The sequence below is a fragment of the Trichosurus vulpecula genome, chromosome 1, assembly GCF_011100635.1.
Source record: "Trichosurus vulpecula isolate mTriVul1 chromosome 1, mTriVul1.pri, whole genome shotgun sequence".
Lineage (NCBI taxonomy): Eukaryota > Metazoa > Chordata > Mammalia > Diprotodontia > Phalangeridae > Trichosurus > Trichosurus vulpecula.
Genome location: NC_050573.1, coordinates 305,652,327 through 305,677,831, shown reverse-complemented (window position 1 = coordinate 305,677,831; position 25,505 = coordinate 305,652,327). Strand labels below are relative to the sequence as shown.

At 36.6% G+C, this 25,505-nt stretch overlaps 1 protein-coding gene across 1 annotated transcript in view; it reads right to left on the bottom strand.

Moving 5' to 3' along the window:
- RALYL (RALY RNA binding protein like) overlaps positions 1 to 25,505 on the bottom strand; it is a 179,348-nt gene that overhangs the window by 41,547 nt on the left and 112,296 nt on the right. Inside the window, exons 5-6 of the mRNA XM_036742106.1 lie at positions 21,322 to 21,435; positions 6,970 to 7,148 (exon numbers count right to left, since the gene is read on the bottom strand). Of these exons, the coding sequence (XP_036598001.1) occupies positions 6,970 to 7,148; positions 21,322 to 21,435 (293 nt within the window). The remainder of the gene's footprint in view (positions 1 to 6,969; positions 7,149 to 21,321; positions 21,436 to 25,505) is intronic.

The following is a 25,505-nucleotide window of genomic DNA, read 5'->3' as shown; positions in this document are numbered from 1 at the left end:
AAAGATCTCTTTAAAAAATTGCTACAGGTTGTTCAGAGCAAGGAGGACATGTAAGTGATAGGCCACAGTGTCTCATGAAGTGGGAGTAATCTGTAAATGTTTGTAGTGTAAAAACAAAATACATCAATAAAACTTCTTAAGAAAAGTATGGCTACCATTAGCAAGATTAAGTAGCAGCAAATCCAGAAGTGATCTTTAAGTAGCTGGGGAGGAAATCAATAAATGATTATAAAACATGATGGTTAAAGCAAATGCATTTTAAAGCACACTTAATGCAGTGCTCTAAAGCGAGGTTCTGGTTTTTTATACAAGAACTTAATTAATTTGTATATAAGAATTACACTAAGTTCTGCACCAGTGTGCTAAAGATTTTTCCATTGCTCCATGGAATTGATATTCCTAGGTCAATTACCGAAATATTACAAAAACCTACTCTTCTCTTGATACTCTAATATCACATAAAAGTACTGGAAATATTTAATTATATTTTATTCCATATTTGCAAATTTAAAATAGTGGCACAGTTAAGTAACTGCCAATTAGTCAATAAGTATTTTTTAAGCACTTATTATGTGCTAGGCACTGCGCTAATTACTGGGAATGATGAAAGCCAAAACAGTCCCTGCCTTCAAAGCACCCATTCTAATGGTTGGGGGAAACAATATATGAATAGCTAGGTACACACAAGACACATACAGAATAGATGGAAGGTGGCCTCCAAAAGGAAGGCATTAGCAGCTGGTCTTTCCTGAAGAAAATGGGATTTGAGTTAGTCTTGGAGGAAGGCAGAGAAACTAAAGGGTAGAAATGAGGAACAGCAAGTAGGCCAACATAGCTGGATTGTAGGGTGTTTGGAGGGCAGTGAAGTATAAGAAGACTAGAAAGGCAGAAAGGGTCCAGGTTATAAAGGGCTTTAAATGCAAAACAGACATGTTTATTTTTGATCTTGAAGATTACAGGAATTGCTGGAGCTCATTGAGTGGGAGGAGGGAAGGGGAGGGGAGGAAGAGAGACGGAGACAGAGAGAGACAGAGACAGAGACACACACAGAGAGAGTTTTTATCTTCCCACACTTCAACTGAAGTCCAAGGGAAAAATTTGAAGAGTCCTGATAAATAAAAGTCCCTTAAAAATAAAACTTCCATTTTTACTATGGTTCTTTGTTGCTTCCATCTTTTCTGTCAAGAAAATAGTCTTTAGACTTAGAAGGGTGAAAAGACTGATTAAGAGGAAATTGTAGCCAACGTAGGTGAAAAAGTAGTAACAGAACAAACACCTCATTGCTCTAAATGAAATCAGATCTCTTCATCTGGAGTTATTTCATCTCTAGGTAAAAAAAGAACCTTGTGAATGTTATCACTAAATCCCTGCTAATGTCTTAAAAATGAGGAAAATAGGAGAAATATTACAAGGCTAGAGAAAGTCAAAAATCTCTTAATTTCCATGATGGAAAAAAGGCACACTCATTCTAGAAAGTATAGACCAATGAACATGATATCACTCCTGGACAAAATTACAATATTAATAATAATAGTTAACATTTATGAGATACTTTAAGGTTTGCAAAGTGCTTTACAAATATTATCTCGTTTTATCCTCCGAACAACCCAGTGAGGTAGATGCTATTATTTACTCATACTACTTGGTGACAGCCAGAAGACACTATAGATTCTTTCCAGTGACATTTACTAAGACTTAGTTCCATGACCCAGGCTCAGCTGAGGTCCCAAAATCACCTAGCTCCCAAGTCCATAGTTCATGTCAAGAGTTCCAATCTGAAGCTCCTGCCTTTCTACCTCACGACATCTATGACGAATAAGTGACACTAAGATCCTACGAAAGCTGTTGCTTATACTTCTTTGCATGTGCCTGGTGCAAATGTAGTACAACAAACCACACTCAAAATATACATTTTCTAGAGCTCCTGCATCAGATTGATCCTCTGCCTAGGGACTTCCAGAATCTATGGGAATGAATGGCTCACAACTGCTTGATTATGTACTTGCTCACTGACTCTTTGCCAAGAGGGAAAAACAAAGCAGTACACCCTATATTTGTGTACCTCTGTGGTGAGCCAGTTCCATCGTGGCAAGGTCAAATGTCTAGGTCTCATTGAAATATAACAAATTTTGGATGGAGGCAGAGTTTTGGGAGCTGGTAGGGAGCTCAGACCTAATTTATCAATAGGTAAAACTAGAAACCTACAGAGCTTTGATCAATGAACAAGAAGCATTACACAAGAAGGGGCGGAGCTGGAATTATCATCCTTTCAGTAAACATAGGCCTGAAACCCGAGTCATCCTTGCTTCTTTCCTCGTTTCCCCATAGCCAATTACTTGACAGGTCTCACTGATTCAGTCTTCACAGTAACTGCTACCTCCTCTTCACTCACACTGCTACCACCCTAATTTCCCCCTTGACTATTGCTGTAATTTCTTAACCGGTTTCCTTCCCTCCAGTTTCTCCCCTTTGAAACCTGTCCTTCCCACAGCTGCCAAGTTAATCTTCTAATGCACATGACATACTCCCCAACAATCTGTAGGGCTTCCTTATTGCCATTAGACTAAAATACAAATCAACATTTAAAAATCACTATCTGGTCACTTTCCAGACTTACGTCGTACTATTCCCCTTCACACAGTATACGTTCAACCTAAACTGGACTTAGAACTGGTCTCAGATCTTGTTTTGTACTTTCCTACTTTTTGGCATTCACTCATGCTGTTCCCTAAAATGCATTAATTCATAACTATTTCCCTGATTCTCCAGCTGAAAACAAACTTTTCCTCCTTATATTTTCTTACAGCATATTGTTATATTTCGTTTTCTGTCATAATTGCTTGTACAAATAATAAATCCAATATATTAGAATAAAAACTCCTTGAGGAGCTTTTCAACCTTTTATCACAAGTGCCTAGCATAGTGTCTTGCATAGACTAGAAAATTAATAAATATGTGTTTAATGGCAATGGTTGGCAAATGGATCGCTTTATAATGCTGCACATTTATATGACAACGAACAGTTTACAAGTATCATAAACTATAATATTATCCTTTCTAAAACACAAGAATGTAGGTAGCACAGGTATGATTTCCTTATTTCATAGGTAAGGAAATGAAGGTTCAAAGGCTTTCTTCATAGCTCATGTTTTGGAACTGGGATTCAGAATCAGGTTTTTTGACTCCAACTTTGTTCCTGTTCCCATTACATCATGCTTTCGATTTGCTTCATCTGCAAGTCTGAGTTGGTGGTTTAGAGTTCCTTCAAATATGCAGAGATGTATGACAATTCTGTAAGCTCATGTGATTTACTGTTCAGCTGTGATGGCTGCATTATTACTCAGTAGATAGTAGGTAGGCCAAGATATTACTCATTCTAGCTTGACAATCTATTCCACATTCCTACATGATTAGTCTTATTTTGATTGTGTCTAGTCAGCAAGAAAAGGAATAATTAATCACAAGCACAATTCATAAAAGTTAGAATTCTCTTGGCATCCTTAAGCCAGTGATTTTTTCCCCCCGCTATATATGGCTTACATTGCAAAGTGAGATGAAATAACCTAATTCATTTCAAATGCAATGGCACTTGTCTCAGCCTAGGTGCTTATGTAAACCTCTGTTTTTTTCATTCTTGCTAGTGGTTTGGTTGGCTTTGGGGGATTCAGCCTCCAAATAGAGTTGGTAATTGAATTTCTTTTTTTCCCTTTTCTAGTTTATGTGAAGTGTAATAAATGCAGATTGGCAAATATTTGTTATATTTTATATAAACTAGAAAATTTATAGGAATTTATAGGGTTTGAAGTATAATCAAGAATTCCCCCTACAGAATTCTTCTTGTGGTATTTCTACTAATATCATTCTGCAAGTTTGGAGTGCTTCCTCCCCCTTGTTCTATACCTGTCTGAATCCTGCTCATCATTGTAGGCCCAATTTATGCCATCTCTTCCATGGAACCTTAAATCCTTTAGCATTTACTTTTGATCTTATACTGCTCTAAAATTTGTATTTATCTTTTGGTGTCTACTACTGTTAGTTCTGTTTTCCTATGTTTATACTTTACTTTCCAATTTAGATTGATAACTTCTTGAAGTCAGAGACTTTGCCTTATACAAATTTACATTTTCCACTGTGCTTTACATATTCCTCTGGTGATAGGTGCTCAATAAATTACTTGATTGATATATAAAAAGCAAGGGTGTGGTGCTGGTTTAAGAGAGCATCTCTATATAAAGGTAATTCTTCTTCTTTTCCTTCTTCTTCTTCTACTCCTCCCCTTCTTCCTTTTCCATCACTTCTTCCTCCTCTTCCTTCTCCTCATTCTTCTTCCTCCTTCTTGTTCTTTTTCTTCTCCCATCATCATGATCATATTATAATCATCATCTGAATACGTCAAATCTAACCTGAACTGAGATTTAAGAACAATGTATTTAATAGATGTCATCTTACGAAAAAAAATCAGTCTTCAAGCTCTGTGGAACAAAAATTATCTATATATTGAGTTCTAGTGGAAAATATCTATGTATCCTCCCTGTTGTCCAATCTGCTACTGGAATTGTTCTGAAGATGCCTTCAGAAGATGAGCTTACATTGCAATACTTTTAATCTTTTTTTAAAAAATCAGTTATTTTATCAACCTGTGCAATAGTCTATCAAACATAAATATGAAATAATCATAACAGGATAGTGATTTGTCCTGGCAATGTTTCAATTTGCACTCCAATACAGAATGAAAATGAGGTTATTATTAGTAATAATAACAAAATGCACATTTGTATAACATTTGAAGGTTTGCAAAGGTTTATTCCCTCACAATGACCTTCTAAAGCAGGCTATATTATTGAGATACAGTGTGGTTCAGTGGAAAGAACACTGAATTTGGAATCAAAAGATCTGGGTTCCATTCCTGGTTCCACCACTGAGTGACTGTGTGACCTCAGCAAGTTATTTCCATCCTGGGGTTTTAGTTCCTTCATTTATAAAATGAGGAGTTTGGACCAGATTAACTCTAAGGTTCCTTAAAGTTCTAGACCTATGACCCTGAAATCCTATATAAAATCAGTTCTTAGTTATCCAGGCTGAAAGTAGTTGGCAGAAGCATGACAATTATAGAATCAGAATTTTTTAATTGGAAGGGACATTTCTAGTTCAGTATCTTCATTTTACATATGAAGAAACTGATAATCCATTCATTGAATTCAATAAAAAAAAACATGATCTCTAAGATACTTCTATCACTAAAAATTCTATGTGGTCTAATCAGGGTTGTGCTTGGAGTCAGCTTGTTTCAGCTCATGAGAGTTGATTGTTAAATTTTCAGTGGAGTATTTACACCTCAGACACAAGCAAATGTCAAAAATCAGTGCTTCATTTATTGTTTTGTTGATTGTCTAGACTAAAGAAAGTGATGGAGAAAATGGTAGTAAGACAAATTAAACTTAAAAGTGTGTGTGTCACTTGTACTTTTTCCCTCTGGAGAGCCAGTTGTTAAACATTTGCCAAGGTTTTTAACCCAAATGTTTTCTAGATGTGAAATGGAGCTTGTTAAAGGTTGAATAGGGAGTTACAAATGCAGGTCTCCTGATTCAAACACTATTTTCCAGGAATAAACCTAAATAAAAGTGATGCACCTATTAACTGAACATTGACTACCAAAACAAATAGCAGTAATAGCTATCTAATAGCTAATTTTATATAGCACTTTAAGATTGGCAAAGCACTTTTCATATGTTATCTTATGTTTCAAACAGCCCTACAAAATAGGTGCTATTATTATCCCCATTTTACGGGTGAGAGAATTGAGGCAAATAGAAGTTAAGTGATTTGCCTGGAATCCTACAGCTAGTATCTGAGGCAGGATTTAAATTCAGGTCTTTCTGACTCTAAGCCCAGCACTCTCAACATTGTGCCACCTCGCTGTCTAGGATATACACTTTTTCTGCACCCTCTTCCTTTGTATTAGTGGGGCCTTGCTAAAATTTATATAGGATGCCAGGATAAATAAAGTCAGATAAACAGCATCATCGACAGCGGTTTCTGGGTTTCAGTCTGATGTAATGAAGGGCCAGAAAGGTGCCGAGGTAAATGGTGAACACAACTGAAAAAACAACATGCCATGAAACATTAAAGTGAGAGAACTTGTTTCACCTGAAGGAGAAAAAGGATGGCAGGGTCTTGGCCCTGCGTAAGAAATCAAGCCCGTGAGACACAGCTGCAAACAGCACCATGGCAGTCACTGCAGCCACCAACCAAATGAAATCATCTTTATCCACATCATGTGAAAAATCATGCTGGCCACACAGGATTTTTCAGCCTCACTCAGTGGAAATGATGGCTCCAATCAGTAGCATTATCGAGGATGTGGGTAAGCAATATTTTTTTTAGTAAAATGTTGTAAGTTATTACAGGGATGGTTTATTAATGTGTAGTTCATTTTAAATCTTACTGACTAATGAATAATTCCATACACAGCAGAGCAATAGTAGGAACAGACATCTGTATGTGTCATTTAGGATTTGAGTCCCCCTTTTTCTCCATATAAAGCTCCTGTTCTTCATAATTAAGTATTTAACATTCACTACGTGCAAAGGCAGTATCCTAGCTAGGTGGTGAAGTGGGTAGAGTCCTGGTGCTCGAATCAGGAAGACTTACATTCAAATGCAGCCATTTTACTAGCTCTGTGGATCTGGATGAGTCGCTTAATCGCTGCCTGCCTCAATTTTCCCAATTGTAAAATGGGGATAATAATAGCATCTACCTCCTAGGTTTACTGTGAGGATAAAATGAGATAATATTTGCAAAGAATTTTGCAAACCTTAAAGTGCTATATGAATGCTTGCTATTATTAAAATATATGTAAATAAGAGACAAGGTTAAATTGCATTAATCCTGATTTTAAAATAAAAAAGGACTTGGAAATCCCCATGTTAATTATAGGAACACTTTAGATACTAAATATTTAATTCATACCAGCTCATTACTTCCATCTTCATCGAAGTCCTCCTCTATCCCATCAGTCATCTCTTCTCCATCTCCATCTGCATCTGGTCCTCCTTCAATAGGTTCTTCTGTAGAGTTATCTGCATTCTCTGACACACATTCCTCTTGGTTCAACTCTATGTTATCTTCCATTTGCTTCTTCTGAGCTTCTGAGGGAAAAGAGCAAATGGCTACCTTTCATAGTTAATGGTCTGTTCTGATGAACCAAAAATAGTTGAAGCAACATATTCCATAAAAGATGGCACTGCAGTGATAAAAATGTGAATCTGACTTTCTTTTTAGTTTTCTAGCCAGTGATTTTGTGATTAAGTGGACTTGAACATATCGATTATGTGCAACCTCACTTAAATTGATTCATGTATTGTATTTTTAAATGTAGAACTTCTAAAATTCAGAGAAAATAGTGGAGTGGGAGAAACATTTCCATAAAGCAAATCATTCTGGTTAACATACGTCTATAAGATACAACATATTTTAAAATATAATCTTTTAATTGAATAGGCACCTTAGAGACAAAATGAAAGCAAAATAATGAGTAAAGATGACATATGAAAAAATAAATAATAAACCCAACGAAAAGCGAGAAAGCACAAACCTAAATATAAGAGGCACATAAAAACATTTTGCAGTAGTTAAAGAATGCAATGATAGCAATGTTAACTATTTTTGTCACTGAATCATTTTTCAGTTGTGTCTGACTCTCTATGACCCTATTTTGGGTTTTCTTGGCAAAGATAATGCAGTGGTTTATCATTTCCTTCTCCAGTTTGTTTTACAGATAAGGAAACTGAGGCACATAGGGGTTAAGTGGCTTGCCCAGTATCACACAGCTAGTAAGTGTCTGAGGGCAGATTTGAATTTGCTGAGATGAGTCTTCTTGACTCTAGGTCCAGTGCTTTATACACTGCCACCTGGCTGCACTGTTAACTATACATATTACTAATAATAACAATAGGTTCTATTTATATAGTTCTTGCAAAGTTCTTTCATGAACATTGCAACAACATTGCAATAACCATAAAAATATTATTGTCCCCATTCAGCCGATGAAGAAACTAAGATGAAGACAAATCAAATGATTTACCCAAAGTCAAAAGGTTCTTATTTATAGACAAATGAGTCACAACTATTAAAGGCAAAGTCTATGTAAAAAATAAATTTAAATAATACAGATTAAATTCTGTCATTGGATTTTGCTTGTATTTTCCATTTTTTATTCCTAATCCCATACATCTTTGCAAGAAGGGTCTTAATCATCACTAGACATATGAGAACATGCACATTTTATCTGTGATATTTTTTCTTTATGATATTTCTTTAATGTATCTAAGATCATGTCAGTTCCAACTCAGTAAGGACACTATTTTTGTTTAAATTTTTTATTATTAATAATATTTAATATTAGTTTTATTTTAATTCTTGGATTTTAAAGGTTTATCACATTGTTGACATATTAGACATTTCTGCGGCCTTCCTTTTTGTAATGTAAGACAACAGGCCAATGTAAAGCAGTTCATTAATATACAGCCTTTCAGAACCACATCTAATGTTCAACACACACACCTAATGGCTGATTATACCTCATATAGGAGTAAGACTGGAATACTCTCTTTAAAGCAAATCAGAATTCATTATGTATGTGCCCTGCTTTATATTTATTAATTTTGTGGGTTTTTAAATACACATTTTTAAGGCTGAAGGAAACAGTGGTAGAATGATTGGCTACTAAATTTCTAAGATTCTGTGATCTTATTGATGTTGGTTTTTCCCTCTCATAAACAGTTCCCCACCCATTCTTTTTCTTTCGTCATGTCACTCTTGTCCATGTCCTTCCTAAATCCTTGACAAGGGGGCCACTCAACTTGCAGAGAACCTTCTTCTAGGAATATTAATATTATATGGGCACAAACAAGTAGGCAATGCATTGGTTTAGTTCCTATTACAGACACATATCTCTTTGGAAATATATTTTATATGACTTTTTGTGTACAATTGCACATTGGTAAAATGTTGTAACATGTTTAGTTCCACCATGAAATACCCAATGCTCTTTGGGTAAAAATGTAATTTGACTTATCAAAATTTATGACATTTCATGGTATGTAGCAATATAGAATCAACAGAAGAATTCTGCAGTTAAAAGTGTCATCTTTTACACAAGGCCTTCCTTGATCACCCATTGTCAGTTGTTTTTATCATGCATGTAATATGAATTTATTTATATTTACATTTTCTTCAAGCAAAATGTAAGCCTCTTGAGATCAAGGGCGGTTTTTCATTTTTTGTTTTTGTATCCCCAGGGCCTAGTACTATGCTTGACACATAGTAGACAATAGATGTTTAATATTGCTAGAGATGAGAGAGACTAACTAGATTTTATTACATAAAGAAGTGAGCCAGGCCGACCCACCCTTTAGGAAATCACTTTGGCAGCCGAATGGAGGATGGATTGAAGAGAGACTTGAGGAAGGGAGACCAATTAATTAGGAGGCAATAGCAACAGTCTGGTCCAGAGGTGAGGAAGGCCTGCACTACGGTGATAGCTTTGTGAGTGGAGAGAAAGGAATACGTGTGAGAGATGTGGAGGCAGAAACAAGAAGATACGGTAACTAACTCCATATCAGCGTGATTGAGAATGAGGAGCTGAAGATGTTGAGGTTGTGAACTTAGGTTTCTGAAAGGATGGTAGTACCACTGACAGAGATAGGCTAATTTGGTCAAGGGGAGTGTTTTAGGGAAGAGATAATTCGTTCTGTTTTAGACATGGTAAGTGTGAGATACATAGAAGACAAAATAATTCATTATAGAAATTTTAGTAGATCTTTCCTTTTTTGGTCTATTTGTTGTCTTTCTTCCAGTTTTGTCCTTAAATGCCTCAATTCTCCTTTTGAAGAAAGTATCTATAATATCTAGGAGTGGGATTTCTGTACAGTTTGCAAACCTTTGGGCATGCTTCTCTTGACCCTTCATCATATTCTAACATTTTGTGCTGCCATTCAATCTATGTTTACCTTTACTTTGAGGTCATTATTAAAGTACGATAATAATTTAATTTGAGGAGTCATTGAATTTTTCATAGAATTTCTCTGCTTCTGTATCTCCAATTGATGCTGATGCATAAGCTTTAATTATCACCATGGTGGTCTGGTTGCTTATGTTCATAATGCGATCACCAAGTATCTGCTAATATACACTAAACATTCATCATGCATTTTCAAATTTAAATTCCACAGACAACATAGGTTAAGTTACAAAGGATATATTAAATTGAGAAAACAATCCATTGTAAATTATATTTAATAAGGGGAAAGGTTATGTATATCTTCACTTGTTTCACTGAATTAAACATGTGATTTAAAAACTTTTTTGGGGGTGGGGTAGGAGGCTATACTCATCATCTAATGTAGCCCAAAAGAAATTCTAAAGGGGAAATGAACAGTTGCTTTAACTGATGTAACGGTTGTAACTCTTCGTCTTTCAGTACACTGTGGAATTTTATGCTACAATAAAAACTGAAGCAAGCACAGTTATCTACATAGGCGTTGATTACAGTTAGAGAGCTGCTTTGATTTTTAAAAACTTGTTGGTCACTTCTATGAATTAAAGAGAAAGAGATATGATGGAATTCATGGATTCAGTAAAATATGAAAGTGAACATGCATGGTCAGAAGGTGTCTTAAAACCCACTAAATCAGTGATTCTACTATTCTTTCTTTTCAAACATTTCTGATATGTCACATAGACACAGGCTAGGCTCTTATGGAATCTGAATGGTTCCTTTATGCTTTGCTTTATAAATCTCTAATCCAACTGAGCTACTCAACCTATTCTGAATGTCTAAATGTAGGTGGGGAAAAAAGGATTTGGATTTTAATTCATATACACATTGCTTTAAAGGAATGCCAAGCTTATGTAGTATTTTAAAAATTATTTTGGCAGTTAAGCCAAACAAGAATAAATCTAGTAATCTTGATATAAAATATATACGGCTAATCTACAGACAAAAATGGAATAATTGATTGAAGAGGGAGATAGGTTGAGAGCTACAGAAATGATATCTCAAAAGGCCAAATTCTTGTGGATGTATGGGAGGACACAGAAAAGAATCTCATAGACTGCGGACGCATTGAAGGGGTATGACTTGCATTAGCACGGTGAGAATCCACAGAGAAGAGACAGAGCATGGCATAGTGAAAATTAGTGTTGGACTTGGATAACAGAAGACCTGGGTTTACAAATCACACGTCTTACATTTATAAGCTATGTGACTTTGGGCAAGTCACTCACCCTTCTAAGTCTCAGTTTCCTCACCTATTAAATGGGGATAATCACTATAGTAGCTACTTCCCAGGCTTACTGTAAAGTTCAAACACCATAAGGACAGGGTTATATAAAGCACTGTGTAAACTTTAAAAAGCTATACAGAGTGTTCCAAAAATCTCAATGTGGTTTTATACACTGATAGATCAAAACTGCAATGAAACTTGTGGGATGATGTGCAAAATTGTACCATTATCCAATATTATGTGATATTGTATACCCTGTATTATGAAATCATGAACCTACTGAAGTACTGCAATACTGATAAATACACAAAGCATAAGGAAGGGCTGTGTTGCCTCGAAAGTGAACTGGTGGTCAATTGAAAGTGAAATGGTCAGAAATGATGAATTTTGGGCCAAAAAGTAGGGAGTAGAATCAACATGTGTTCTCTAGCCAAAACAATCTAAAAGAATTCCAAGTGCTTCATGGTTTCTGCAGGATTTCACCAGCACTGACTTGTGTTAGAGCTCAGACAGGAAATCCTCTAGTCACTAAAGGATGACAAGGTCCATCAAAGAAATAACACATGAAAGCACATCTTAGTTATTAACATTGTGATGAGTAGCTTAATAACCACTTTTGTTCAGGAGGTACGCTGACATGACAAGTTAAAATGACTATGCAGGATGACAACTTTCAGTTAAGTAAATATATTTTCCATAGAGCTATTTGACTGCATTTATTTTGACTAAAAACTAGTACTTTTTATAGTAGTAAAAATACATTTTGATGTGGTTTGCTTGCTCAAAGTTCTACGTGATAGTGGTTGTCTTTGTTATTTAATAAAATGCAACAAAAATATTTGTTAGGGAAATACACTAAATGACAGGAGGGGATATAAAGTTTAGATAAGACATGATTCCTACCCCCATCGAGTCTATAGCTTAGTAAAAGGATAGGCATAGATAACTATTATTATTCATTATGATACTGAAGGTTACATGATATATGCACATTGCAAAGGTACAAAAATTGTGGTAGATGAGATCTTGTGCAGAATGTTAATATCAGGGAGGACTGAAGAGTGGCAATTGAACTGAGTTTTGCAGAATGAGTAGGACACATTTAGAAGGGGGGGGTGTGTGAAAATATTCCAGACACTAGGAAGCATGATACATAGGCGCATGAAAGTGTAGGAAATGTCTAGGGATAGTATAACTGTGTTGGAAAAAGAGTTTGGATTGTGTGTAGTAGACAACTTTAGGAAGCTAGAGAAGACTCTTGAACAGAAAAGCAAATGCTTAAGGGAGATTTTTCTGGCAGTGGTATAAAGGATTAATTAGAGATGGGACAGGGTAAAAATAAAGAACTATTAAAAGAATGAATAAATGAATGAAAAAAAACATTTATCAAGCATTTACTATGTTCCTAACATGCTAAGTGGCAAAGATATAAACAGAAAAAAGTAGGGCAGTCCCTGCTTTCAATAAGATTATAATCCAATTTTGAGAGACAACACATAAAAGTTCAGCAGTATGGATGCTGGGAAGGCCTAGATGTCCAAAGTGTCTATCACAAACAAAGTGAGAGTACCTGGAACCTAAAGGCAGTAGAGAGAGGCGAGGCTGGGAGATACACTGGGATACAGTGCAAGATGGTAAAGGGTTAGTTCTTCATCCCCAGGGCCTAGTACTATGCTTGACACACAGTAAACAGTTCATATTTCACAGGAAGGATCTGAATTTGTAACTTTCAGCTCATTCAGGTGATGTGAAGAGCAATATCATTCTTCCTGCCCTCCTGTCCCACGGATGTTGGGTTTGAGGAGAAGCTGAATGACTGCTATTGCAATGGTCTAGGTGATTGGTAACAAGAGACTGTATTAGGGTACAAGTGAGGCACCAACAGCTGAAAGTTACAGAAGACCATAAATAATGGGGATTAGTCCGAAAGAGCTACCAAAAATGACCCATTCCATTTGTTAGGCATGGCTAGAATTGCAGCATTATGCCTTGCATTTAGCAGGTGGACCAGGAACCATAAAGGAAATTCTGCTTAAAGAGTGATTATGAGCACATCAATAGGCTATCTGTATTGAAAAGACATGGGAGAGAGGCAAGGTTGGGAGATCTATCTAGTGCAGTTGTGCTACTAACTAAGAACATAGTGACTTAGATTATATAGGTCTCTAGGGAGCAGTTGGTTTTAACAGGTATAGTTATATTTGTTTTAATTGAGTTGTAAAAACAAACAAACCTTCCTTGCTCTTCAAACCTTGTGGTGTGTTTGTGTGTGTGTATGTGTGTGTGATGGGGGGGGGGAAGAGGGGGGTGGGTAAAGGGGGAGAGAGACGGGGAGAGATTGGGTGAGGGTGAAGTGAGAAATTTTCCTTTTTCCCAATGCATCTGGGCCCTTTGTGCTATGTGACAGCCTCTGACAGAAGGGTCACTGAGAATGGGAAAAGTGACCAGGAGATACAGCAGGGCTTATGAAGAGGATGGGTTCATTCTGAACAATGAAGAGCTCTTGATTTTCTCAGAATTTGAGTCAATACATCTATAACAAACACAGACAGACTAAGCACTTACTCTAAATTCTTCCAGTATGGGTCATAGGAAGACAACAAAGAAACAGTGTTTGCCCTCAAGGAGCATATATCCTATATGAGGACACAAAATATCTATAAGAACACACAAGTAGATACAAGAGAAGTGTGAGGCAGTTTTGAGGGGAGAAGCATTAGCAGCCAGAGGAGTCAGAGAACTCTCTATCAGTTCTCTTTTTGGGTGGAGGTACTTTTTGGCATTTTCTGATGGATATTTCTTTCTTTCTTCTTTTGATTTACTAGGGATTTCTTTTTCTTTACTTAATATTTTATTTTTTCCCAATTACATGTAAAAACATTTTAACATTCTTTTCCCCCCAAATTTTTAGTTCCAATTCTCTCCGTCCCTCTCTTCCCACCCCTCATTGAGAAGGCAAGCAGTTTGACATAGGTTATACATGTGTAGCCATACAAAATACATTTTCATTCTGTGAAAGAAAACAGACAAAAAACCCTAAGAAAAACAAAGAAAAATATCTGATGGCTATTTCTAATGTGGGTGATGAAATAGAAATTAATATGAAACACTTCTGCATCTTTTTAAAGGTACTTTTGCCTCTGGGCTATTACATTGAGTGTTATAGCTAAGACCACCTAGTTACCTATCTATTCACTAATGTACCCTTTTTATATTATGGGGGGCATGAATATTCTTATCATTGGAGGCATATTGGTCAAGGAAAGTCCTTGAAGAACTCAATATATTACAAAACCAATTCAAGAAGTAAATAATAGGGGTTGATGACTATCCCTATTCTCATTGAATTATAGTGACCAGAGTGACCATGCCAGGAAAAGAAAGATTTCTCTGCTTAAAGGACAGACATTTGTTCTAAAAAGCCAAGAGGGAAAAGAATTTAGCATTATATTTCAAGAGCCATATTTGGGTATTTTGTATCTCCACAGACGACTACCACTTTAAAAGCCTTAGCAGGTACAGAGACAATGAAATTGTTTGCTGGGATTTATGTTTAAGGCATTTTCTAAAAAAGAATAAATTGAGTTTGTATCTGCTGTTAGCATTAATTTCACTCAGAAAAATGGCTGAGAGAGCAATTCAGCCTTTGATATGCTGGCTTAAATACTAGTTAATTGCTAGCTGAGTTGTACTTAACAGATGGTTGAAAAAATGTTCATAGAAAAATGGTAGCAATATTAAACAGAGCCAAACCAATCACTGTGTAATTGTGTAAATGTTAACTTAAATAAGTCTATTTTTCTCTTCTTCTAAAGTTTCTTTTAAAACACCTGAACAGAGCTGAAATCTGAGTAACTGCTCCTAACAAATGCAATTATAGAGAGCTATATAGGAAGCTCAGGAGCATAAAAGGCATCACTTCCAACCTCATCAGCCAAACATTTTGCAATTAATATCATCCAATAAACATTTATTTTTACTAAGTTTCTATTATGTATTAGGCACTGTTCTTAGAACTACAGATACAGTACAAAAAGAAGATAGCCCTGTTTTCAGGAAGCTTACAATTTACTGGAGGAGACAGAATGCACTTAAAGAAACTCTATACACGCAAAATAACTACACAGTGATTTGGGGGTTGAAGAAACTAAAAACTGGAGGAGTATAGACAAGACACTTAAAGAAGATGGCATGTGAACGAAGCTTTAAAAGGAGATAGGGGATCTGAGAGGTAGAAGTGACTGGAACAGGAATGTGAAGGCCTTTAAATGTCAAACAGGAGAGTTTTGTTTTAACCTAAAAGCAAAGGAAGCCACAGAAGCTTCTTAAGCAAAGGAATGATATGATGAGATTTGTGCTTTCAGAATATTAATCCTCCACTCAGTTGTGTGGAGGATAAAATGTGGAGGGGAGAGATTTGATGCAGGAAGACAAAATGAGAGGCTTTGTAATTGTCCAGAAAAGGGGTGATGAAGGCTTGGACTAAGCCAAGTCTTGTGTGAGAAGAGAGAATATTAGGAACCTGTCTAGCATATCCATTAACCTACGGTCATCAATAATATAATCCATATGTATGTGTGTGTATTTTATATATCCATATACATATATAGTTATAGTTAGAGAATATTATAAAATTGTACGTAAGAAGCAGTATATCATGAATTTGGAATGTGAAAAGGGTTGAACTTGGGAAGACCTGGCTTCTAATCCAATCTTTGGAACTTATTAACTCTGTGAACCCTGGCAAATCATTCACCCTCTCAATGCATCTAAGACCTAAGGTCATAGATTTAAAGTGGGAAGGGACCCCGGAAGTCATTTCCTCCAGCTCCTTCATTCTGTGGATGAGGAAATGGATCCTAAGAGGTTAAATGATTTGTCCAGGATCATACAGGTAGTCATGCAAAATCAGCATTTGAACCCAGGTTCTCTGATACTGGATCTATCACTCAGTATTCCCATACTAGGAATCTCCTATAATTAAGAAATCATGTTTTCTATATAGTAATATATAATTATGCATATAATATAATATAACTATATGTACCTTTCTATATGTGTATAAAACTACTGGTATCCATATATATGTGTGTGTATATATTTGTATATATATACATATATATAAACTAAGTTACTAATAATATATTTCTTTCTTAAACTATATCCTTCAAAACCTGTTAAATCTAAATTCTTTCCCCTCAATTTTTTTTTGTTGAGATTACCAACCTATCATACAGACCTGACTCCTAAGCATGGTACATCCATTTTAATGATCAGAGCACAGCTTCATCTCACAATTCAATTTGTTGCCCACTTCTCTCTCCAATGTTTAAAACAAAGAAAGGGCAAAGGATCTTCTATATAGGGCCTCTGCAGAGGCCCTCAAGTCCAAACTATTTTACAGATGAAGAAACTAAGGCCCAAGGAGGGTTAAATAGTGGGAGATAAACCTCAGGGGTAAGATCTGAACTTAAGTCCTCCCACTCCAAAGCCCATGTTCTTACTGGCCTTTCTTCTTTGATACCTCTGCTATGTGAACTAAATGGACATGTCCCTAGGGGCTTTTTTCCCTCCCACTCGAGGGCTGAAGGGTGTCTTGTGGGCTTTTAGAGGTTACTGAGATGGAACAGTAATGGTAACAATGTGAAGAAAAGGTAAGACAGAAGTGTTTCAGGAAAATGAATTCAATAAAGGTGAAGAAAGGAGAGGAGTAAGGGCATTAATAGGTAATCTGATTATCTTTTTATTCAAGCGCCCTGTTTTGGGGCCTGTCACATTGGTCTGTTTCATTGTATATCTTATATGAAAAGACACTGGTATGTTCTAACAGATAGGCTCTAGTTAGATAGCCATCTATACCTCTTATTTAAAAGAGGTAAGGACAATAAAGAGGACAGACAATATCCTATAATCCATTCAATATCCCCAAATCTCAAAAACAAATAAAATTGACTATGTGGAAATGATACCTTAAATCATACTATGAGGACATAGTCTCTGTTAATTTGGTAATATTATGGCTCTAATGATGAAAATCACATTTTGGTTCAGCCACGTAATCAATAAGCATTTACTGCAACCATAGCAAGAGATCTGATTTATATGTCAAAGTCAACTTTGAAGGTTTCTAGCTTCATGGGGAAGGATTGTCTATATCCTTATCACAGTCTACATTTTTAAGTAATAGTTGGATGAAAAATAATGCATTCATATAGCAACATAAGGTTTGCAAATCACTTCCTTATGAGTGTATATTCCCATTTTACAGATAAAGAGACCAAGGCTCAGAAAAATCAAGTAATGACTTATGACCACACAACTAGCGGATGTTGGAGCTTAAGTGTGAAACCAGGTCTTCTTCCTTTTCAGTATGCTACATTGTTTCTTTTTTCATATTTATGAAATGAAAGAAAGCTGGAGGCATATATACCATAATGCATAATATACAAGATTAAAAAATATAGGGTAGGATACAATAGTAGACTGAACGTAAATATGAAATCTTGCTTTTATGTTACAAAAAACTAATTGGCTAATTGCAAGATGGGGAGATCTGCCTTAGTTACAGGATATGTGAAAATGAACTGGTGTTGTTAATGATTACAAGCTCAATATGAATCACCAACTATGACTGATAAACAAACATGCAAGCAAAAATAAATGCATCTAAGGCTATATTAATGGAAGTAGCATGTCCAGACTGTGGGAGGAAATATATACGGCACTGAAACAGAACATAGATGGAGGAAGTTATTACCTTACTAATCAGACAATAACTAAATGATCACTTTATCACACTTTAAGGGTGATAGCCACAAACCAGATAAAATGTAGTGGAGCATAAGCAGGCCAGCCAGGAGTCTAGAACTAGCTCAGTTAAACGATGCAACAAGGGAAGAAGTGAAAGTATGAATAAAATGATGTCTTCATGTTCTTTGGATTTGAATAACCTAAGTCCTTAATCTAAGTTCTGTGAATTTGGATAAAAAACAAATATAGCTTTATTTTCACCAAAACCTCTAACCAAAATTTAATATTCCCTTCAATTATGATTGTAAGTAACAGATCACATTTGGATCAGGCATCACCAGGATGCCCTAGGAGACCATGATGCATAGAAAAAGGTTTGGAAACCCTGGTCTAAACTATTTCTGTATCCTAGAATAATGAGCTGTATTCTATATAGAAATATGTCGTATGCACTGAAGAATAGTTAAACAAAATTATAAAATTTTAAGAGGAAGGTATTTTAGGGATCACATAGTCTAGCCAACTCATTTTTCAGATGATGAAAACGAGAACCATGTAGATTAAGGTCATATAACTGATGGGTAACAGAACCAGGACTAGAATCCAGTCTCCAGTCCAGTGGCCTTTTTATTAAATCCATATCAAGGACATGTGCATTATGTGACAGTGTATCCCTGCTGAAACAGAACTTGTCATCCAAATAGTGGAGAGAGAATACAGGATAACAGAATTATAGATTTAGAGCTAGAAGGGGCTTTAGAATTCATCAGGTCCAATTACCTCATTTTATAGATCAGGAAACTGAGACCTAGTGATATTAAGTGAGTTGCCCAAAGTCATAGAGTTAGTGTCTGAGGCAGGATTCCAAGATGACATACAAAGGTAGTCAACTGTTAACTACACTATTGGAATGAGGTGGTCTGTGGAAGAGGCAAAATGATTTATTTACATTTGAACATAGGTGTTTCTGGTGTCCTAACAATGTTTATAAACAAACTTAGCGAAGAAAAACACAAACCAAAATTACATTCTGACACTTAGCTCAGAAGGTTCTGAGAAGCTGCTCACTTCCCCACTGTGGTCCCTGCACAGCTCCTCCTTGTAACTCAGTCCATACTGGAAGGTCACCCTCAAGACCAGGTTAAACAAAATAGTTTTCTAATCAATCTTTTCCTGGAAAAAGGCTCTAATTGAAATTTGTAGCTTTAAATAGCTTCCCTGTGAGATGCAGACTTGATGCAAAATAATAGTAAACTGGCATGAAATGTACAAAACAAGTAATTAAGAAGCATTAGATGGAAGTGATCACCATAGGTAGATGCTAACCAACCAAGTGATTAAAGATAGTACCTTAGGTTCTTATCAATAAATTGGAAAGTAAGAGTTGCTTCAGATAAACTGTTGTTCCGATAAACTCCTTTAAATCACAACTCGACTCTGTATACACAGTTCTCATTTCTTTCATTTGGCAAAACTTGGAAAATTATAGCTTTCAATTTCAACTTCCAACTGAAGGATATCCATATGAACATCCTTCAGCAGAAAATACTAAGAGAAACAAACAGTAAATTAATTAATTCAATTTCTCTTCTCATGTGTTAATGTGAGGGGCATGTAATAGTCCCAAGGGAACAAACAGGTTTTCGTCTTTAAAGAAACTCTCTGATTGGGTATGGTTACAGGCATGCAAAGCAACAGGGTGCCATCCTCTCTTCTGAAGAAAATACAAGCTTTTGAATCACAGTATAACGTTTATAGATGATCATTCAGGAAGATATGTGGAGGTGTAATTCGATGTAGCAGGCTAGAAGATGTAACACAATCCCATAAGGATCAAATCTTTCTCTTTGAGGTGATTTATATTTAAATGAGTTCACCATAATCCTTTAAACTGAAGTGCAAATTGGTTATCAAAGTCCATTGCTGGAAGGGTTGTTCTGCATGATAATGAATTTCACAATGTTTCCTAAAATGGAAATAATGATTTCAACAGTATCACAGGATGATATTTCAGTTAGAGAAAAGACTTCAAGATGTTGTCATAACATGACAGGGCAGATGAAAATTACATACTTGCAGCTTCCTTATGAACAATTTGTGGATAAACTTTTTGGGGGGATTGGAGGGAGCAAGAAGGAGAAAGGAAGGAAGGATCCAGGCTTGTAATTTCATTGGGGTAAGGAAATAAAATTCCTCTACTTATCCAGATTTGCAGCTGTTTCACACAACAGTTATGAGTAAGAGGTAGAATTTTTACTCAAGTCTTTCTTGCTCTCAGGCTGGCCTCTCCTCTATATCCTACACTGCCTTTCTTGGGCATAAATATATCCTTGAGAGTAGTAGAAGAGGGGTAGTGGTGGTGGTAGGGGTGGTGACAGTGAGAAATCATTAAATTTTGTAAGTTCTTAAAAGATCTTATTTGTTCATTCTATAAAAAATGAGTAAAAATAAGGGAGTAGGCAAGTAGAAGAGATGTTTGAAATATTTAAATATTTGTTTCTGTGGTTGCTGATCTTTTATTTCTATAACCACTTTTTCCTATAGCGATGTCTGTGTCTCCCATATTCCTGACATGTAGACCTCCTACAGTGAGGAGGGTTTCATCTTTACAACAGTGATATAAGATCAGATCCCTTAAACTTGAGCAAGAGATCCCAGCTGGTGCCACTGATAAATTGCTTTCTCAGCCAACTGACCTCCCATTGGGTGACTCTGAATGTCTTTGGTCAAATGAATGTGAGTAATGGTGGTTCAAGCAGAAGCCTTACATCAGGGTTAGTATCCGAGGGGATGGTCCCAAATGATAATATAGGGCTAGAGTCCAATCACTTGCTTATACTAACCAGGAATGATGGAACTAAAGGAGGGGATCCAGACAGAGGACAGGTCTTTCCTTTGCAATGCAGATTTGAATGCTGATAGATTTTGCTATGGATAGTGCTATGAAAATCTGTCTTTTCACTGCAATGGTATTTCATCAAATGCCTTTAATCCTTAACCATATTTTGATACTGATAGAGGTTAGATGTAAATCCCAAACTCCCTTTTCTTTTTGAAATTGTCAATCCTAGAATAAGCAGTTATTCATAATCTTTGAAAGGGCAAAATTCTATTCCATCACATCAAGTCCCAGTTTTGTGACTTTATGACTAGCATCTATAATACATAATAAAAACTCAGCAAAGTTTCTCTTCTTATTCTGTGCTGTCAGTGTGACTGATAGTGCTGGCCTGGTCTCATTTACCTCCTAATGACCTGTCTATGACTACACATCATTTTCACTTACCTGCCTCAGCCTTCTGCTGCTTTTCAATCTTCTCCAGTCTGCCTAGCAAGGAGTCAATTTTAGTTTTGATTTGGGTTAATTCTTTCTTGATTGTCTGTAACTCATCTGATTTCACTGGAAGAAAGAGACAGAACATGAAATACACTCTGATTCATGCAAAGAACCCCCACTTCCTGTGTGCCCTTGCCAATGTATGCAGCACAGTGCCTAATATTACTGGTTTCTCATGTCTTATAGGACCCTTGGGATTGGATATTTAAAATGGACTTCTTTCAGATTACAGATACTGAATCTCAGCAGGATGTGTGTGAGCTACTAAATCCAGTTGACAATGGGTTATTTTACAAAGGGATGGGGAGCTTGAAAATAAGATATAAAATGACTCAAAGTATAATAATCGGTTCAGGCTTGAAAAATTACAGTGCCTATAAGTCTATAATATAAAGTATATTTAAAGAGAGGAATGATGGAATCACGATAGGCACAGTCATTTCCTAAGATTATTTTGTAAGGCTGCATTGGAATATTATATCTCATCAGGAACTTTAAGTTTTTATCCAGAGCTAGGTAATATACTGATACCAATATAGAACATTAACCTTTTAAAATGATCAATTATGAGGTTTTTATAATAATCCAAACAAGAAGTAATGAAGGCATGAACTAAGATGGTGATCACCATATGAGCAGAAAGGAAGAAAGAGCACATTCATCAGTTAGCGATTGAGAATTTGTCAAGCGCTTACAATGTGTCAGCCACTATACTAAGAGCTAGGCATACATAGGCAAAAATATTCCCTGCTCTCAAGGAGTTCACAGTCTAAAGTAGGAGACATCATAAAAACAACTGTGCACAAGTAGGATGTATATTGGATAAATAGTAGGTAACCTCAGGGAGAAGACATTAACATTAAGGAACTCTTGGAAAGGCTCCTTGCAGAAGGTGAGATTTTATCTAGCATATGAAGGAAGCATAGGAAGCCAGGAAGCAGAAGTTAGGCAGGAGGGAAGTTCAAGCATAGGGGGGATCCAGTGAAAATGTCCAGAATCTGGAGAGGGTGTGTTTTATGAGAGGAACAGCAAGGAGGTCTGTGTCACTTCATTACAGAACTAACGAGAGGAGTAAATTATAAGAAAACTTGAAGACTAAGAAGAGTCTAGGTTGCAAAGGACTTTAAAAATCAAACAGAGGATTTAGATTTGATCTTGGAAATAAGAGGGAGCTGATAGAATTGATTGAATGGGTTGGTGGGTGACACGATAAGATGAGTGTTTTTCGAAAATCTGACAGCTGAGCAGAGGATGGACTAGAGTGGAGAGAGAATTGGGTTAGGAATGCCAATGAGCAGGCTCTTGCAATAGTCCAGGAGTAAGGTGATGAGATCTGGCATGAGGGTGGTAGCAACATCAGAGGAGAAAGGGGAGATGTTATGAAAGTAGAATTGATATAACTTGGCAACAGATAAGAGAGGCAGGGAGTAAGAGAATTAGAATGACATTTAGGTTACATGTCTGGGTGACTGCGAGGATGATGGCACCTGGGGAAGAGAGGAGGGTTTAGGAGGAAAGGCAATGAGTTTACTTCTGGGCCTGTTGAGTTTAAGATGTCCACAGCATGTCTGGTTTGAGATAGCCAATAGGCGGTTGGAAATAGAAGACTAGAAATCAGTGGAGAGGCTTGAGCTGGATAAATAGATCTGAGAATCATCGACATTGAGATGACAACTGAATCTGTGGTTGCTAATGAGATCACCAAACAAAAGGATATAGCACGAGAAAAGAAGGCCAAGAAAAAAAATATTTGTGGGACATTGCAGTTAGTGGGCAAGACCTGAATGATGATTCAGGAAAGGAGGCTGAGAAAGAATGGTCAGACAGGTAGTAGAAGAACAAGGAGAGATCAGTGTAGTGAAAACTTACAAAGAGAATAAAGGAGAAGAGTGAGAAGGAGAGAGTGTGAGAAGAGTGTGATTAAAAATTAACAATGTCAAAGGTAGCAGAGAGATCCCGAAGGCCATTTGATTTGGCAATTAACATATCATTGGTAACTTTGGAGTGAGTAGTTACGATTAAATGTTGAAGTAAGAAGACAGACTCCATCAAGTTAAGAAAAGGGAGAGAAAAGGAACCGCAAGCATCAATGGTAGATAACTTTCTAAAGGGGTTTATAAAAGGAAGGAGATACAGGATGATATGAAAGGGACAAGATATAGGATGATAGCTAGCAGAATAGATGGCTCACAAGAGGGTTTTTTAAGCATGATGGAAACAAAGGCATGTCTGTATGCAGCAGTGAAGCAGCCAGAAAGTAGAGAGAGATGGAAGATTACTGAGATAATGGGAATGATAGAGGGGGCAATTTACTGAAGAAGATGGCATAGACTGGGCTCACTTGTGCATATAAAAGAGTGTGCCTCGGCAAGAAGAGTCACCTTTTCAAGTAAATGGGGATGAAGGAAGAGTTAGTGGGGGAAGACATCTGAGTAATATGAGAAGAAAAGAAGAGGAAAAGGAGGAACTGTTAGTAAATGGAATCAAATTATTTTGCAGTAAAATATGATGCAAGGTCCACAGCTGAAAAAGTGGGAGAAGGGGGTGCCATGAGAGGTATGAAGAGGATAAAAAGGTTTGGAAAACTTGCTGTGGTGAGTAGATAGTGAATCAATTAGAGAGATGAAAAAGGATTATTTTGCCACAAGGAGGACTCAGTTGAGATGATGTAATATGCATTTGTAGTAGACCCAGTCAGTATGGTTTTCTGATATTCTCCAGCTCTTTTCATTATCATATATATAGAAACCAGGGCAGTGGATCATGGCAATGATAAAGGGATGGGGCTTGGTAGAGCAAAACTGAGGAGGCAAGGGGCTTGGGAGTAGGAGAGAATGTAGAATTGACCTCTTGGATTGGCACCAAGGGTTCAAGATAGGGTAGTTAGTTCAGGAGTGATGGCCTAAGAAAACCTGAGGGGTTATTGGGATCAGAGGCCTTGGTGTGGATGAAGAACAGGATTAGAAGTTATAAGGCAGGGGAAAAGATAGAATGATAAAAGATTGTGATCAGATGGAGGAATTTCAGAGTTCATAACTGTGGAACATGACACGATCAAGAAAATGACCATCTGAGGTTGTGGAAATAGAATTAACAAGAGGTAGGAACTGGATATGAGGTATTAGAGAAAGAGAAGAAGCAAGGATGACACTAAAGTTAGGGTGCAAAATTGGGTGACTGGGAGGATGATGATGCCATTAAAACAAATAGGAAGTATGAAGAGGAGAGAAGTTTAGGGTAACTCATGAATTCCCATTTCTGGACAAATTTAGTTTCAGATGCCTATAGCACATCAGTGATGAGATACTCATGGGGCAATTAATGACATGTGACTGCAATTGAAGGAAGAGTTAGGGCTGGATAGCTCCTGGGTAGATCTAGGAGTCAGTCATCTGCATAAAGAGGATGCTTAAATTCATGAAAACCAATGAGATCTTCAGGATAAAACACAAAGAGAAAGAAGAGTGGAGGACCCATAACAGTGCCTTGGGAATACAAATTTACATTGTATAACCAATTGATTACCAAGACCTGTCAATTCTTTTTTTTTTAGTAGACTTTTAGATGTCTTCCATCTTTTATTTCCCCCCATAGACCTCTAATTAATTCTTCACCCTATTCCCGGAATAATCTTTCTTATAAATATAGCTAGCTATATCACTTCCAGGCTCAACAATCTTCAGTGGCACTCAATTGTTTATAAAAAGTTCAAGTTCTTTTTCGTGACATCCAAGGCCCTTCACAGACTGACATAAATCTACCTTTCATACACGTCCCATATAAATCCTTTTTCCCAATGTGGTACTCCAACCAAATTAGACTGCTTTCTGTCACCTGAATATATTCTTCCTCAGTCTCCATGGTTTGGTCACAGTGCTCTCCCTACTACTGAATTATACTTCCTTCCTTTTCCTTCAGTTTGTTGAATTCCTGCCAATTCTTCAAAGTCAGTTCAAATGACTCCTTCTGCAGATGTCCTTTTCTAATCTCCTTTGATCGATAATGACTCTCTTCACTGCGTTTCGTAGCCCACAAAGTATTTTGTTTTATAACTTTCTATTTCACTTACTATATTAATATTATGTGGATGATAGTTATCTCTCTTTGGGTCTCATCTCTCTATTGCAATGGGT